Here is a 14739-nt window from a genome sequence, read left to right as displayed (position 1 = left end):
TTGTCTTACCTTTCTCATCTTCGAGCCTTCTGCAGCTTATCGAAGTGGAAGAAGGCAAGCAGGGCGAACCCAAAAAAAATCCCTCAACCAAACCGTTTATGATTTCACACCCTCGCTCGCTCTCTCTCTCCTCTCTCTCCTTCAACGGCCAGCATGCCCACGCTCGATGTCTCTCAGACCTCCATCGCTCTAGCACTTGTGAGTCTCAAATCGAAGGAGAAGAAGGAATCGAAGCTTTCATAGAGGCAGCAGAGAAGGTTCCGCTCGACGATGCTGATTCTCTTCGCCCGTTGGTTCCCTTGGCCTGCTTGTTTTTTTTTGGGAACTCACAGATTGGAGCTTGGATCTCTATCTGCGGACTGGTCACCTACATCTTGAAGGAGAAGCTCTACCTCTCAGAACCTCTTCTCTGTCTCGTCTTTGGCATCCTTAGTGAGGCGTCTTCGTTCAAAGAAGGAGAATCCGGAACGTTCGAGCTCACCTTCCCTTCCTCCTGTTCTTTCTCAGTCGGCCCTTCCTCCCTCGGATGGCTGACTCCTCTCAATTGGACGGAAGACCAAGAGTCGCTCAACGAAGTAACCTATCAAGTCGTTCGAGTTGTTATCGGGATTCAGGTTCTCTTTGCTGGTATAACACTGCCAAAGTGAGTCGACGGTCCCTCCTCCCTCCTCCCTCACATTCCTGACTGTCCTCCTCTGACCCTTTCCAGAGCCTACCTCAAAAAACAACTGCAATCCCTCATCATTCTTCTCGGTCCCATCATGCTGTTTGCTTGGGGAATGTCGTCGTTGATCATCTATGGATTGTTTCGACAATTGACCTTCGTGAGCTTACTTTCTCTCCTTCCCTCTCCTCTCGCGTCTCGAAAGCCTGACCTCCCTCCTCCTCCAATTTTTAATCAAGCTCGAGGCTATGGTTATTGCCTCGGCGGTGACGCCGACCGACCCCGTGTTGGCGAACTCGATAACCAAAGGGAGGTTCGCGGAGAAACACGTGCGTTCTGTCCTCTCTCTCCTCTCCTCGTCGACGCTTCGTGCAAACCACCTCGTTGAACAACAAGTCATCTACTTTCGTCGCTTGTTTTCAAAAGGTACCTGAAAACGTTCGAAACATCATCGTCGCGGAGAGGTGAGCTCAGAGAGACGTGCGATTGTTGTCGATGAGAGGGATGCTGACCTTCACTTCTCCGTTTTCCAGTGGAGCGAACGACGGCCTCGGGTTTCCTTTCATCTATCTTGCTCTTTACCTTATCCTTTGGCCGAACCCTAACTACACGTAGGTCACGTTGTCGTATCAGCCCCTCTCTTCGAGTCATTCCAGCGTTGTCGTTCTCGTCGCTGATCCTCGTTTTTCGTCTCCTTCAGTCCCGTCTCGTCCCCTGGCGGAGCGATAGCGAAGTGGATCTACGAGGTCTGGCTCTACCAAATTGCTCTCTCGGTTCTGGAAGGACTCGTTATCGGCTACGTAGCTAGGAGAGCGTTGAAGTATGCGAGGTTGCATCAGGCGCGTCCCTTTCCATCTCCATTGAACGTTCCGAGGCTAACTCGTTGCCTCCTCTTTCTTCAGTACGTCGAGCACACTTCTTTTCTCGCCTATGGGGTTGGACTCTCCTTCCTCACGCTCGGAGTTGTCGGTATGGTAGGAGGAGACGACGTGCGTTCACTTCTTTCCTCTGCTCGTCCGACGTATCGAACTGAGTCTTCGTCTCTCTTCCCTTCCCCAGATTCTATGCTGCTTCATTGCGGGAAACTCCTTCACATGGGACGATTATTATCGGCTCGAGACAGAGGACAGTTCGTTCCAAGACGTGATCGACAGTGAGTTTTTCCTCCTTCCTTTTTCGTCTCGACTTTCGCCGCTTCGGCCCCACCTCTCTAACGCTTGCTGATCCTCTTTTCTTCCTCCTAGCCCTCCTCAACTCAGCCGTCTTCACGTATATCGGTGCCTTAATCCCTTGGGGTGAATTGACGAACCCTACCTACGGTTTGTTCTCCCTTCTTTTTTTACGCTGTCTCGTCGCTCGAAATCGGTTGACCGACTCTCTTCGTTCGTTTTAGGTCTCTCGCTTTGGCGTTTCGTCGTGGCCGCCATCTTGATTCTGATGGTGACTCTATTCCATCCGCTCAACTTTCGAAGACGCCCGCCCAACTCACCTCCTCTTCCTTCGACGCGTCGAACAGTTCCGTCGCCTTCCTTTCGTCGTCGGCCTGACTCGCTGGACTCCCGCCTTCTCGGTTCGTCTGTTCATCATTTCCCAGTCTTAAAGCAGATCATTTCTTGTGCTAATCACTTCCTTCATGCTTTCCAGTCTTATCGAGAGGTTCGTCGATTGTCGTCGATCATTTCCCTTTCCCGCACTGTCTCGAGCATCGATCTGACCGCTTCTTCTTTATCCTTCAGAGTACTTTCGCTGGGTTCTTCGGACCTATCGGTTTGTCCAGCTTCTGCTGGCCATTCTTCTCCTCGACATGGATCTGACGCTCCTTCCCCCACCCTTCTTCGCCTTCAGGCGTCAGCGCTGTTTTCTACGTCCAGGTTGCGCTTCGAGTCCTACCAGACGACGAAGCAAGTCATCGTCTCCGAACAGTCATCACTCCCATCGTCTACTTCGTTATATTCTCAAGCATTCTCGTCCACGGTGAGTCGTTCGTTTCCTTATGCTCGACGCGTCGCCTCTCCGCTAACTCTCCTCTTCTTTCCTTAGGATGTACCATTCCTCTGGTCAAATCTTTCGTCCCAGTCCAAACCTTCATCCGAACCCTCTCCCACTCCACCAAACTCTCTCCCAAGGCCACGAACGCGTCCGCCGTCGGATCTCTCGAGCCCACGGACCCAGTCCCCCCTGCTGCAGGCTCTTTGGTCGTCAACTTCCACAACCCTCCCATGTTTTCTGCTTCCGGGGAGACTGTACCGACGAGCTCAGATCTTCATCTCAGACAAGAGGATCTCGGAGACGCTGTTCCCATCGACCCAACGGCGATGTCGAGGAGGAGGGTTCAGATTCATCTGGGCGACTTCTCTTCGTCGGACGAGAGCCATAGGGAAAGTGGGATGGAGGGACTCGAAGAGCGGAGGGTGGAGTCGGATCGAAACGGAGTGGTTGAAGGAAGGGGATGACGGTGTCCGAGGCGGGAGGAGTTGGTGGATGGACGAGAAGGGAGCAGTTGTTCGAGATATAGATTGGACGAAGAGGATAGTCGCACCGTGGGATCTTCATGGCCATTTCTTTTGTAGTCTGCAGCGGGAGCTACTGCTGAAAACTGCTCGCGTCAAATCGAAAGATTGACGCGTCGGAATTGAAACGACGCGTCGTTCGTCTTTCCCTTCGGATCTCACAGATCACTTTTCTTGCTCGATTCAGCCAGATAACTGTAACTACTATACACAGCACCCCGACTCAGGCGGCTGGGCGACGTCTGAGAAGGTTCGTCTGAGAGTGGCGGAGACGCTCCGTCTCCAGCCGTCTGACGACTTCAAAAAGACAGACGCTACTTCTGCCGCCTGAGATCCGCCGTCTGAGAGGTCGTCGGAGAGCGTCAAGAGTCGTCAACGAGTGTCTACGACGGGATATCAAACGACAGCGGTCTTTGCTAGCTTTGCAATTTTTAGTAATAGTTCGCTCGTCGTTTGGTTAGAAACCTTTTCTTGTCCTCGCTTTTCCTCCCTGCTGCTTCCTCTCGCTGGAAAATCTAGTAGTAGACATCACATCCTTCTATGTACTAGCTAACTACGCCCCTCCCAGCACCTTCTACCAACAAATGTCCCTCGGAACAACCTAAAGAAAGGAAAGAAGAAAGAAAACAAGACGGTCAGCCTCGAAGCGAAGGAGAAGAGTCGAGCGATGAGAAGGTACGTACGGTGAGAGCGAGAGAGCAGAATGGAACCGGCGAAGACAAGATCCAGCGAGGCAGTAGAGAAGTCGGAGAGCACCAGAAGCAGATGTCGAAGAGAGTGGAGAACGCATCAGAGAGCAGGCGAAGACAGAGAGGTCGACTGAAGAGAGGTTGTTGACTGAAGAGAGAGGTTGTTGACCAAAGAAAGTGGAGACCGAGCACCGAGAAGACGCAGAAGCCAGCAGAGTAGAGACCGGTGAGAACACAAGGATGTTGCCAGAGAGAGAACGCGTCAGACGAGGAGCGAGTTTGGTTAGCTGGAGGGTGAAGGCAGATGAGAAGATCGAGAGGAAGGGAGGTTGAAGGAAGGAGGAGAGACGAGGCGTACCAGCTTTTCTCCCATGCCCTCTTCCATCCAAAACGAGAGAGAGCAAAGTCAGTGAAGTTTCTGAAGTGTCCCGAGCGGAAATCTATGCTTTTCAGCGAGCGATGACCTTCTTCCTCACTCGGACGCCAGCGAACGACAACACTCCTTCCTCCCCCTCCCTTCCTCTTCCTCCCTTCGCCCTTCTCCTTCCTCCCAAACCCATCCATCCAAACCTGAGGAGAAACCCAGGACATACCATGAGACGATTCACTCTTCCTCTTAAAGCCACCTTACAAGTCTTTCCCTGTTTGTGACGGCGAGCGATCTTGAGAGGGGAACGAGGAGGAAGGAGTCGACGATGTGATGGATTCCTGAAGCTCTTGCGCTGAGAAGTACGTTTCTGTAAGAAATCCAAAGAGGAGTTCTGGTCAGTCCTTGTCTCGAGCAGAGTTGAGGATGGTGCAAGGAGAGAAGAGGGAAGGAGGGAGGGAAGGAGGAGGGCGGAGGGGAGAGAAGAAGGGAGGGAGGGGACTCGAAGGAAGGAGGACGTACCCATCTCCAATTCGCACAGGGTTGAGGACCTGGGTATAGAGAGGAGTCACCAGGGGTAGAGAAGCGGAAAAGGGGCGATTTGGGAGTCCAAGCTGAGGAGGGGGATGGGGGTTGAGGAGGAAGAGAGCAGGCTTCAAATCGAACGAAGTGCTGGCGAGAGAGGGTTTCGTTCCGAAGGACCCCCACCCTCCGAGGCAAGTTTTTTCTAGTTTTTTTTAATGCAGTCAGATTCAATATAGCCCCAAGCGACATCCAGCAAGAAAATCATCACCTGGAATCAGAGCGAAACGTGATTACTCTGACCTTCAGCGCGCCAAACCGTGCGCCAGCCAAAATCGGTCGGAGAAGGCTTGTATTTTTCTATCTCACTCCAAACCCGTAATCGGACCTTCTTGAAATTCACCTCCTCTCTCTCGCGTCTTTTTCGAGCCTGAAAAAACTTCTGGAGGAGCTCAGACGATCATGCGAAAGTCGCTCCTTAGACGTCTCAAGACAGCGACAGCGGAGGAACGCGCCCCGACGTGTTTCCAATCCTGACGCCTGCAGACGACCTCTTTCTCTCTCTGACGGAAGCTCAGACGCCAAAAGGAAACTCATCGTCTGGGGGAGTCAGGCTGACGCCTAGCGACGCCAGGAGGTGGGCGCTGTGTAGAGGAACTTGTCTTCTGCATCGCCTCAAACGTTTGGTGACGATCTTTGTTTTCCGGGGTGCTTGCATTCCGACCTTCTTAGCTGCGAGTTTAAGTTTTAGGGTTCTGTTTGAGTCAAGCTCATCAACTCCTCCTTCTTTTCTCTCTCTTCTAACTTCAACCTTTCCCCTTGCCTTCATGACCCAGGACCATCTGCTCGAGGTCAGCCTGCTCCTCTCCTCCCACTTCTCTTCTTCTCTCACTGACATCGGCTCTTTTTGTTTCGCAGCGAGCTAGAAGGAGGCCAGGCCCTGTCGCTTGGTTTCTCCTCGCGTTCTCTCTGTGCCTCTCCTACTCCCTCTTCGTCGAATCGGACTCCCTATACCTCCCTACCCTACTCCCCTTCCTCGATTCCTCCCCTTCCTCCCTCAACTTTTCAGCAATCGACAACTACGAAGATGGTCGCTGGCAAGCGCTTTCCGAACCGATTGACTCTCTTTCCTCCCTTGCAGCTCTTTACCCAGGCGTAGGGTTTAGCAACGCCAGCTGTGGAGGCGGTTTGGATAGGCTCTTCAGGATAGCAAGTTGGGAATGGGTTGGAGAGGATGGGGCAGCAGTTGGGTGGGAGGGAAGGAGGTTTTTGGTCGATGCTCTTCGAAGAGCGGGAGGGTTGTTCTTCGTTGGAGGTCAGTCGTCTTTTTCCTTTCTCTCCTTCCTCGCACACTCAGCTGATGGCTCTTTCCTTAGACTCAATCACGAGGATGCACTTTGAGGCTTCCAATTTTTTGCTCGAGGGACTCTCGTTCCAGTATAAGGAAATCTACACGACGACTCAACCTCTCTTCGTCTACAAAGTCCTCGAAACGATCATCAAGAATCCCTCTCACGCCGTCCTCACGCTCAATCCCTTGCATCCAGCCGTCGAGGATCTTCTCCAAGAGGCCGGAGTCGGGAAGGAGAGAATCGATGCGCCTGTGCTTTCGATGTTTCGTTCAGATTTCCTCGGGAGCGACAGGGAATCTATCGACACGGCTTGCGCCGAGAACGGAGTGAGTCGATCTCTCTTTGTTTTTGTCCAGGTTACCTTCAGCTGACGAGCTCCTATCTCTTTCAGGTCGCCTTCAACTGGGAACAGAAGGTCATCTTCTCGTTCGACTGTGAGTCGAAGCGACGGAGCTGGGGAGTTGAAGGCGATCACTTCGCCTTGACCAAGCAAGCACTGATTCCAACCTTGACGTCCTTCCTTCAGGGTTATCGGTCCTCAAGAACTACACTCGTATCGAATCACCATCCAGGACTCTCGTAGTTCTCAACACAGGGTCAGTCTCGTTGTCGTTCTCTCTCAGTCTCCTCTCCCTCGAACTGATCGACGCGTCTGCCTTTGTTCTCAGACCTCACTGGGGAGTCTCTCCTTTCAAGGATCCTCGAGCTCCTCTGGAACTCGTTCTCGGGACCATCAAGTCCATCGTAAGCCCTCGCCTCCTTCTCAGCAGCGGAAACAAACCGTCAGGCTTTCGCTGACCCCTTCCTTCGTTTTTCGTTCGTCGCTCGCAGGTCCGAGGAGTTTTCTCTTCTCTCGCCGTCCTTCCAAACATCGAGGTCGTCGTCAGAACCGGATATCCTGGTCAAAGGGACTGTATCAACTTCACCACTCCATTTGAGGACGTCGCTTGTGAGTTCCTCCCTCTTCGATCCTTTCGTGAGACGCGTCGAGCTCACCTCGCTCCTCCTTTCCCCTCCCCACTTTGGAAGCCGCCAACACCAACATGTACGGATGGGATCGCATACCGATGATCAACGAGATTCTTAGGGAGAACATGGGTGTTCTCTACCCTACTCCTTCGCTGCTGTTGGACGTCGAGAGGCAAGGCACGATGCGAGGGGACGCGAGGTTGAAGCCAGATGTGAACGGGGGCGATTGTCTTCACAGTACGTTTTTTTTTCTCCCTCCTTCTCACCCCTTCAACTCGAGCTGACTTCTCTTTCTCTTCCTATCTCTCGTTCAGTGTGCCCTACTGCGATCGCGGAGGACTGGTCGAAATGGATTGGGATGGCGATGAAGCAGGAGGAAGGGTGGGGGACATGAAGGGGGCTGGTTCTTCTCTCAACAGATTTCGTGCGCCTCATGTCGACTTAGAGGGTTTTTAGATGGTTTATAGATGTCTCATGAACTTTACGCGATTCTCTCTTCTCGAGGGAGGAGCGATCCAACGAGCGACGCTCGTTCTCTTCGCTCGAGTCGACTTCGCCACGCTTGAGTCAGAAGAGGATGAAAACATCGACGAAGGATGGTGAAGTGAGACGACAAACGACCTCTATCACGCCGTTTAAGACCGAGGCACAAACGAAGGAAAGTGAAGGCTCATCGTGATCGAACAAAAAGTCAACCGAATCTCGACGCGTCTCTCTCTCTTTACTTGTTTCCGTGGCCCATGTGGAGCTTCTCGGCAATCTTGCCTGGGTAATCGAGTAAAACCCACAAAAACGGATAGTCAGTACGAGTTCTCAAAGAACAGAAAGATGACGAACGAGGTAGAATCAAAGACTCACCAACCATTCCTCCTCCTCCTCCCATCGCGTCCTCCCCGTCCCTCTTCCCCATCCCTCCAGTCCCCTTGACACCCCCAGGAATCGTGTTGTTGGTTCCAGTTCCCTCTCCTCCTGAGTGAGAGACCGGTCCTCCTCCCGAAGCGGTCGTCTCTTCCCGAGGAAGGTAGTCGGCGTCTCCCTTCGAACCGATGGTAACGTCGACGTTTCGAGGGTCAACCGTTCGTCGGTGATCGGAGACGCTGAGGAAAGAAGAGGAGGAGACGTCAGATCGAGGAAAGGAAGGAGAGAACGAGAAGGTAAAAAAAAGGACAAACTGAGTAGATCCAGGCTGCTCGCCGAAGGTGTCTCCTCCTAGGTGACCAGATTTGGTGAGTCCTCCTGCCTCGCCCTCAGGTCGAACTCCTTGTCCCTCGACGCTCCTCCCTGAGTCAATTCCTCGCTCTGAGTCGAAGTTCCTGCTCGAGACGGGCTCGTGAGTGGTGTGGTGAGTGCTGTGGGTAGGAAGAGTAGAGTCGGTGGTGTTGTGAGAGACGTGGGAGGTGTGAGAGTGAGTGTGAGAGTTGGAGGAGGAGTTGTTGTTGTCGTGGAAGATGTCTCGAGCGGGGTCGTTGGAGGTGGTGTTGGAGTCGGCGGAGGTGTAGGTGTTGTTGAAAGAAGACATGGTAGAGACGAGAGTTGTGCTTTTGTGGTTTGGAAGGGGGAGTGTGGGTGTGGGTGTTGGGAGGAAGAAGAGAGGGAAAGGAGGAGGGAAGAAGAAAAGGGTTGGCCAAGGGAGATGGGGCGAAGTGACGTCGCGGACCTGACGCGTCGCCCCAGACAATTTTCTTGCTCTTCGTTTTTTGCAGAGAGAGAATCATCAGCTGAAGAGATCGGATGATGAGAAGAACGAGGTCTGTTTGGCGAAGGGGCAAGGGAGCGAAGGGGGCGACGCGTCGAGTCGAGTCTCCTCCTCGTCTCCTCTCCCTTTCCTTCCTTTCCTTCAGTCCGAGAGCAGCAAGCGACAAAGAAAATAAAGGGACATGAAGATCGTTTGTGGTGCTCGTTGTGGAAAAGTGTGCTAGAGGCGTATCGAAAGAGGTCGTGCGTTTCGTTGTTCGTTCCTCGTTCGTCGAGAGATCTGCGAAGAACGAGTAGAATCGCGAGAACAGTGATCAGCAAGAATGCCTACAAGACGAGTAAGGGACCAATGGGAAGACGAGAGAACTCACTGTTCAAGCACCAACCCCTTCTCCCTCTCCTCCCTCTCCTCCTCCTCCTCCCGTTGAGCTCAACACCGGCATCCCCTGCAACCCCTGGATGGCTCTCTGGATCTGAGCCATGAAGTTGAAGAGTCGGATTCGGTTCTGCTCTGAACTCGTCCCGAATCAGAAACGGACGAACGGCGAAAGGAAACGAAAGGGAAGGGTCAGTCGCGTCCCTCCCTTCGAGAGGGAGAAACGAGCTCAAGGGAGGGAAGACAAACCCTGCTTCGCCTCCTCCTTCTGAATCTCCTTGAGCGAGGACGAGATGGAGGTTTGGTAGGACGTTCGAAGGGAGCGGATTCGTTGGGAGGACCAGACTGCGAGAAGAAGAAGAAGAGAGAGAGCAAGGGAGGGAGAGGTCAGAGAGCAGGGAGGGAGGGAAAGGAGGGAGGGAGACGAACCGTGAACTTCGAGGAGGACGTCGTGGAATTCTGGAGTGAATCGAAAGGGAGTCTGATCAGCTCGAAAGGATGAGGACATAGTTGAAGGAAGAGAGAGAGACAACCTTCAACGACGTCTGCATGCACGAACGAGAAACGATCAGCGAGCTCGTCCTCTTCCCCCTTTCCCTTCGTCACGCATGCACCCGCTACTTGCCTTGCATGAAACCCTCGTTCTCTTGCTCGAAGCTCTTGAGAGGGTGGAGAGCCTTTTCTCGAACGTTAAAGAGCTCCATCTGTTCGAGCCCAACGCGCAAGTCCATTCAGCTCGAGCTCAACACTTCGAGCTCACGTTCCTTCCTTCCCAACCCTCATCTTCCCTTCCTTCCCTTCCCCTTCCTTTTTTTTCGCGCCATGCCTCCTCACGGACCCAAATCTCAGTTCCTCGGAGCTGGTCACAACGCTGCTGCTGCTGCTCACTCTGCTCGACAAGCCAACCGAGGAGGAGGAGGAGGTCGAATCCCTTCCGGTCCTCGTCAACATCAATCGAACGGAGCCGCTCTTCCTCATCAACAACAACAAGCTCCTCCAGCAGTCGTTGCTCCTCAAGGAAGCTCGCTGATAGTCTACAACCTGCCGTCGGATGTCTCTCAGAAGGACGTCGTGGTGAGTTTTAGAGAGAGGGAGAGACAGGAGAAGGGAGGATGAGGAGGGAAGGAGAAGCGTCCGAGCTGACTTGATCCCCCCTTCACCCTTCACGCTCGCAGGATCTTTTCGTCGTCACCGTTGGACCTTTGACTGGATGTCGCCTCGTTCACAACTCGAGAGGAGGCTTTGAAGGAATGGCTATGGTAGATTTCGTCGATGCAGACTCGGTGAGTTCCTCGCCTCCGCTTCTTCCTCCTCTTCTTGATCATCGAGTCGTTGTATATTCGGCCGGGAGGACGATTGGAGAGCTGGGCCCAGAGCGGTGGGATAGGCCTTCCGTTCGCTCAAAGCGGAAGGAAGCTCAACGAGGTGGGAGGGCAAAGAGGTTCAGGCGAAGGAAGGGAGGAGCTCGTTGGAGGTCGAGCTCATCCTCAGCTTCCAGCTCTTCGCTTCTCGAGCCATGCTCGAGAGCTCGTAGGCTTTGCTCGGCTCTGATATGCAACTAGTGGGACTGTCATACGATCTCGAATCACGTAGAAACAGCTTCCTCGATGAGGGAGGAACAAATGAGCTCGCAACGTTCAGCTCGCGACCTTTCCTTCCTTCCCCTCTTTCCTTCATTGACGCTCCCTCTTCTCTCTTCCTGCTTAGGCTGCCCTCGCCTACGATCTCTACAACGGCAAGATGATCGATAAACGTGCGTTTTCCAACTGTCACCCCTCTCTCTTTAATCCCACTCCTATTTTCCAAGCTCACCTTCTTCCCGTCTCCTTCCCTCTCTCACAGAAACTCCCCTCAAAATCTCCCTCGTCTTCTCCGAACCTCCCTCTTTCTCCCACCCCTCAGCACCAGCACCAGCACCATCCCCTGCACTCGCACCCGTACCCTCCGCACCTTCCTCCTCCCTCTCTAACCTCGCTCCCTTCCCCGCCCAAGCTCGCAAACTCCATCAGCAGCGACAACAGCGTCAACAACCCACCCCTCCCAACGCTCCTACAGGTCCTCGAGCCAACAACAACAACCAGCCCAAACCGAAACACCCACAGCAGCAGCAACAGCAAGCGAAGCCGGCTTCGTTGGCAGCCAGGATGGGGCCTCCTGTCGTTTCGTTGGGAGAGAGGCTCGGTCCTTTGCTCGGAGAGGTTCGAGGAGGTGCGGTCGTTCCGGTTGTCATCCCAGGATTGGTGGTTGGAGTTGTTGCCGGAGGAGGGAAGAAGAGGGCTGGGAAGAAGCAGATCAGGAAGAAGGGGAGTGGACCTAGGAAGAGCGGTGCTGCTGGAGGAAGTGGGGACGGGGTGGGAGACGCGATTGTGATTGATTGATGGAGGGAGGGAGGGAGTAAGTTATCTGAGGTAGTTCTGTCTACGTAGTCTTACAACGAGTATGTTTTTATCGTGTCATTTTGAGACGGTGCTGGTTGAGGAAGAGCAAGAAGAGATGTAGAGAGAGAGGTTCAGAGCGACGCGTCTCGACTTTCCTTTTCGTCGAGTCGAAGACCAAACATGGTACAGCAGCGAGAGTGAGCGAACGAAGATACAAGCTGGCATATCTAGGTAGACGAGAGGCGAGATGCAAGAGACTACACGAGAAGGAAGTGAAACAGACGAGGACAAGAAGACGTGAACGAAACGCAACGAGGAATTCAACCGACGAGGGAGTAGTCAATTTTGGGATCATAGGGCCACTTGCTCTCCAACGGTCCAACCCTCTCCGTCTGACCACCGTTCCAGTCCTCCACTCGACGAGAAGCGAGGATGCTCACTGCGAAGAGGAAGCACAGAAGAAGAAACCGTTTCGTTCGTCAGCGAGGATTCGAGAGAGGGAAGGCAAAGAGAGGGGACCGCTCACTCGTACTACTTTTGGTTCCTGAGAAAGTGGAAAGGAGTGGATTCATCGTTAGCTTCTCCCGAGGAGTAAGACCGAAAGAAAGAGCAGCCACTCACCAACCAATCCCCTCCCCAACGAAAGAACCACGTTGTCGATCAACGAAGGATACCAGATCCCATGGACATGCTTCGTGTTGAGAGCATGATGATCTACGAGAAACCATCCTAGAGCGGTGATCTCGGCGAGATATCTGAGGCGAACGAGGAGAGGGTCAGTCGAGGCGAAGAAGAGACGAGATGAAGTTTGAACTCACTCTGGATCCGACTCGTCTGTTGTTACGACGACTGGCCAGTCTTTCGCACTGCGAGTTACGTTATCGACGTATCGTTCACGCATTCCGTTGAGGTGGTCGGAGAAGTGAGAGACGGCGAGACTGAACGAGGGAGGGAGGGAGGGGGCGAAGGTCAGTTGGAGGCTCGAGAGTTCAAGTGCGTGGAGGATGAGGAGAGGACGAACCAGGGTTTAGCGTAGTCGGGACAGGAGGGCATGAAGTCGGTTCGACGAATGTGGACGGTGAAGACCTGTGTTGAAAGGAAGGAAGCTCAGATTCGAACCGCGAAGAGAAGGAACGACGACGCGACTCGACTCACGTTTGGAATCGCTTTTCCTTCGGGAAGACCGATGACCTTCCGAAGAGTATCCACTCCAATCTTTCGTAGGTCCGAGTTCCAGTGAGCGTACTGCCCAACCGACCACCATGGACCTTGGTCTGAAGAGAAGAGGAGGGAGAAACGAAGTCAGCTTTCGTTTCGAAACGTCTTCCACCGAAACCGCGACCTACTCACTTCTCGGAACCGGAGGAGTACACCTGTAAACCTCCCTCACTTCTTCTCCCTTGTCGGAAGCGTAATACAGCAGGTCGAAGCAGGTAATCGATCCCTTTTTGACGTTCGGTTCGATCCAACCTTTCTTCTTGTCGAACACGTCCTCCTTCGTCTTGTTCTTGTCCCAAGAAGTGATCATCCGCTGAGCCTCATCGTTTGTGAACTTCAGGTACTCGGTTCGAAGTCGGTTATCGGGAGGAGTGATAAAGTTGGCGAGGGAGGGGAGTAGGAGGTGGTGAGGTCCTCGATCCGTCGACGCGAAGAGGCTGTAAGGGAGGGGAGTCCAGATCGGTTCTACAGATAGCGATGGGAACGGGATCAGTAAGAGTGGAAAAAGAGGGTTCGGTAGTGACTCACTGAAGTTGTAGTAGTCTTCTAGGCCGTTTCCGATGATGTTCCCACGATTTACAGCCATAGAGGATGACCAGCAACCCATCGGTTCCTTCTCCAACCCGGCTCCGATCTTCTCGAGAGTCTGACCAGCTGAAGCCGCCTTTGTAGCCTGCCTCTCCTCCTCTGTAGCCCACTCATCTTCAATCACTCCTCCCATCCCAGCTCCAGCGAAACCCTCCTTCAGATCGGCCCACTCGAGAATCCCGAATCCCAGGAGCTCCGCGAGACGATCGATGTCGAAGACTTGAGAGAATCTCAAGAGAGGAGCTGAGTTCTTGCCTTCTCCTCCAGTGAGGTGACCGAAGTGAGGCAGGAACGGAGGGAGGACGGGAGTGTAGGGGACGGGCGACGCGGCGTTCTTGCGAGAAAGGTAGGTGAGGTGAAGGAGGTTGAATTGGGTGATGATCTCGTTGTTGAGTCCTGCGATGTGGAAGGAGGTGATGTAGTTGATGTTGGGCAGAAGGTTTTCTGTAAAGGGAGGGAAGAAGGAGAAGGGCGGAGGTGAGCGGAAGGAAGGACGAGAAGCGTTGAAGCTCACAAACTCCTCGAGGGTCAATCCTAGGGAGCTGAAATTGAGCCACGGTAGAGATTCAAGTTCCATCGTAGAACTCCTTCCTTGAAAGAGGAGGAGGAATATTTTTCGACGGCTCGAGGGCGGAAAGAAAGAGCTCACCTGTGTAGCTCTCGTTTCTTCCTCTCCTCCCTCCCTCCTTCACCAACCCTTCACTCGCCTTCGGTCGAGTCTTCCAACTCCAACCCTCAACCTGAATACTGCCGTTCCCGCTCTTGCTTGCAAATACCAGCGAGAGACTGAAGCCGACGAGGGAGGCGAAGAGGAGCAGAATCCATCCTTTGCAGCTGAGAGGAGGTCGCTTGGAGAGGAGAAGCGAGAGTCGAGAGCGAGCCGAGGGTGAGTTGGAAGTTGAAGGATAAGGAGCGTATTGGGATGGTGAGTCAGGTCTCGAGGAGGATCCTGTTGGGAGGAGAGGATGGGAAGAGGAGTCCTCGTCGTCGTTCATTCCAAGGGAGGAGGGAGGGGAGCGGGGAGGGAGGGGATGTCGACGGACGTTGACCTGGAACTACTCTTCACGCTGTGGAGGTCGGTCTGCATCTTTCTCTGCGGACAAGGCAAGCGATCTCAGCCCTGGAAAGCGCCTCTCGCCGTTCCAAGTGCTCAATTTGACGGAGGGGAGACGGAGGGAGAAGGTTGAGACTACTCCAAGGGAAGCGAAGAGCGAAGTGCGGATCTCTTCCCACGATTATTCCCGTCTTGTCTCTCAAGTCCAAAGTTTACTTTTCGTTGGTCTGTTTGGTTCTGGGAATGGGAAGAGAGCGATAGAGGGCGGTTTATGGTAGAAAATCTCCCTTCGTAGAGAGGGAGGAAGGGGAAGAGACTCCTCGCGTTCGATCTCCTCCTGAACCCAAAACCGCACTT

The 14739-nt window shown here is 53.5% G+C and overlaps 6 protein-coding genes across 6 annotated transcripts; 3 read left to right on the top strand and 3 right to left on the bottom strand.

Moving 5' to 3' along the window:
* The first annotated feature begins 145 nt into the window (after nucleotides 1–145).
* Nucleotides 146–3231, top strand: BDY24DRAFT_402056 (Sodium/hydrogen exchanger family-domain-containing protein). Its single transcript, XM_076642156.1, has 16 exons — nucleotides 146–198; nucleotides 333–432; nucleotides 508–643; nucleotides 710–824; nucleotides 904–993; nucleotides 1091–1128; nucleotides 1198–1275; nucleotides 1365–1503; nucleotides 1567–1653; nucleotides 1724–1817; nucleotides 1909–1983; nucleotides 2058–2104; nucleotides 2181–2234; nucleotides 2309–2320; nucleotides 2401–2431; nucleotides 2510–3231. The coding sequence occupies exons 1-16, from the start codon at nucleotides 154–156 to the stop codon at nucleotides 3115–3117; spliced, it is 1749 nt and encodes a 582-aa protein (XP_076493015.1). The 5' UTR covers nucleotides 146–153; the 3' UTR covers nucleotides 3118–3231.
* A 464-nt stretch (nucleotides 3232–3695) lies between these two features.
* BDY24DRAFT_402050 (uncharacterized protein) lies at nucleotides 3696–4859 on the bottom strand. The gene is made up of 2 exons (XM_076642155.1): nucleotides 3858–4859; nucleotides 3696–3775 (listed from the first exon to the last, which is right to left on the bottom strand). The coding sequence occupies exons 1-2, from the start codon at nucleotides 4452–4454 to the stop codon at nucleotides 3749–3751; spliced, it is 624 nt and encodes a 207-aa protein (XP_076493014.1). The 5' UTR covers nucleotides 4455–4859; the 3' UTR covers nucleotides 3696–3748.
* Nucleotides 4860–5520: 661 nt separating this feature from the next.
* BDY24DRAFT_402044 (uncharacterized protein) lies at nucleotides 5521–7562 on the top strand. Its single transcript, XM_076642154.1, has 9 exons — nucleotides 5521–5603; nucleotides 5671–6067; nucleotides 6129–6430; nucleotides 6496–6538; nucleotides 6631–6700; nucleotides 6773–6848; nucleotides 6936–7053; nucleotides 7134–7310; nucleotides 7388–7562. Exons 1-9 carry the CDS (start codon nucleotides 5580–5582, stop codon nucleotides 7465–7467), a joined length of 1287 nt encoding a protein of 428 aa, XP_076493013.1. The 5' UTR covers nucleotides 5521–5579; the 3' UTR covers nucleotides 7468–7562.
* A 164-nt stretch (nucleotides 7563–7726) lies between these two features.
* BDY24DRAFT_402042 (uncharacterized protein) lies at nucleotides 7727–8646 on the bottom strand. The gene is made up of 3 exons (XM_076642153.1): nucleotides 8246–8646; nucleotides 7932–8170; nucleotides 7727–7838 (listed from the first exon to the last, which is right to left on the bottom strand). The coding sequence occupies exons 1-3, from the start codon at nucleotides 8590–8592 to the stop codon at nucleotides 7795–7797; spliced, it is 630 nt and encodes a 209-aa protein (XP_076493012.1). The 5' UTR covers nucleotides 8593–8646; the 3' UTR covers nucleotides 7727–7794.
* A 1320-nt stretch (nucleotides 8647–9966) lies between these two features.
* Nucleotides 9967–11522, top strand: BDY24DRAFT_418555 (uncharacterized protein; the record flags this gene model as incomplete). Its single annotated transcript, XM_076643868.1, has 4 exons — nucleotides 9967–10218; nucleotides 10320–10427; nucleotides 10852–10897; nucleotides 10987–11522. The coding sequence occupies 4 exons, from the start codon at nucleotides 9967–9969 to the stop codon at nucleotides 11520–11522; spliced, it is 942 nt and encodes a 313-aa protein (XP_076493011.1).
* A 167-nt stretch (nucleotides 11523–11689) lies between these two features.
* Nucleotides 11690–14597, bottom strand: BDY24DRAFT_436766 (O-fucosyltransferase family protein). Its single transcript, XM_076644238.1, has 9 exons — nucleotides 13978–14597; nucleotides 13269–13772; nucleotides 12873–13205; nucleotides 12678–12796; nucleotides 12544–12608; nucleotides 12341–12460; nucleotides 12144–12277; nucleotides 12049–12066; nucleotides 11690–11961 (listed from the first exon to the last, which is right to left on the bottom strand). The coding sequence occupies exons 1-9, from the start codon at nucleotides 14321–14323 to the stop codon at nucleotides 11843–11845; spliced, it is 1758 nt and encodes a 585-aa protein (XP_076493010.1). The 5' UTR covers nucleotides 14324–14597; the 3' UTR covers nucleotides 11690–11842.
* Nucleotides 14598–14739: the final 142 nt, after the last annotated feature.

This window comes from Mrakia frigida (genome assembly GCF_051309035.1).
Source record: "Mrakia frigida strain ATCC 22029 unplaced genomic scaffold BDY24scaffold_39, whole genome shotgun sequence".
Taxonomy (NCBI): Eukaryota; Fungi; Basidiomycota; class Tremellomycetes; order Cystofilobasidiales; family Mrakiaceae; genus Mrakia; species Mrakia frigida.
Note: the sequence above shows the minus strand (reverse complement) of the source record. Positions and strands in the feature narration are given on the sequence as shown.

What these genes read in the sequence shown, in the direction of transcription:
- BDY24DRAFT_402056 (XM_076642156.1), top strand. Translation starts at nt 154, where the DNA reads ATGCCCACGCTCGATGTCTCTCAGACCTCCATCGCTCTAGCACTT. An exon ending in GGAGGTTCGCGGAGAAACAC is followed by an intron (nt 994 to 1,090) that starts GTGCGTTCTGTC and finishes TGTTTTCAAAAG; the next exon opens with GTACCTGAAAACGTTCGAAA. An exon ending in TGGGTTCTTCGGACCTATCG is followed by an intron (nt 2,432 to 2,509) that starts GTTTGTCCAGCT and finishes CTTCGCCTTCAG; the next exon opens with GCGTCAGCGCTGTTTTCTAC.
- BDY24DRAFT_402050 (XM_076642155.1), bottom strand. Translation starts at nt 4,454, where the DNA reads ATGTCCTGGGTTTCTCCTCAGGTTTGGATGGATGGGTTTGGGAGGAAG. An exon ending in TCTGCTCTCTCGCTCTCACC is followed by an intron (nt 3,776 to 3,857) that starts GTACGTACCTTC and finishes TCCTTTCTTTAG; the next exon opens with GTTGTTCCGAGGGACATTTG.
- BDY24DRAFT_402044 (XM_076642154.1), top strand. Translation starts at nt 5,580, where the DNA reads ATGACCCAGGACCATCTGCTCGAG. An exon ending in GGTCATCTTCTCGTTCGACT is followed by an intron (nt 6,539 to 6,630) that starts GTGAGTCGAAGC and finishes TCCTTCCTTCAG; the next exon opens with GGTTATCGGTCCTCAAGAAC. An exon ending in CTCGTAGTTCTCAACACAGG is followed by an intron (nt 6,701 to 6,772) that starts GTCAGTCTCGTT and finishes CTTTGTTCTCAG; the next exon opens with ACCTCACTGGGGAGTCTCTC.
- BDY24DRAFT_402042 (XM_076642153.1), bottom strand. Translation starts at nt 8,592, where the DNA reads ATGTCTTCTTTCAACAACACCTACACCTCCGCCGACTCCAACACCACC. An exon ending in GAGCAGCCTGGATCTACTCA is followed by an intron (nt 8,171 to 8,245) that starts GTTTGTCCTTTT and finishes TTCTTTCCTCAG; the next exon opens with CGTCTCCGATCACCGACGAA. An exon ending in AGGAGGAGGAGGAATGGTTG is followed by an intron (nt 7,839 to 7,931) that starts GTGAGTCTTTGA and finishes TCGATTACCCAG; the next exon opens with GCAAGATTGCCGAGAAGCTC.
- BDY24DRAFT_436766 (XM_076644238.1), bottom strand. Translation starts at nt 14,323, where the DNA reads ATGAACGACGACGAGGACTCCTCTTCCCATCCTCTCCTCCCAACAGGA. An exon ending in AGAAGACTACTACAACTTCA is followed by an intron (nt 13,206 to 13,268) that starts GTGAGTCACTAC and finishes CGCTATCTGTAG; the next exon opens with AACCGATCTGGACTCCCCTC. An exon ending in AAGGAAAAGCGATTCCAAAC is followed by an intron (nt 12,609 to 12,677) that starts GTGAGTCGAGTC and finishes CTTTCAACACAG; the next exon opens with GTCTTCACCGTCCACATTCG.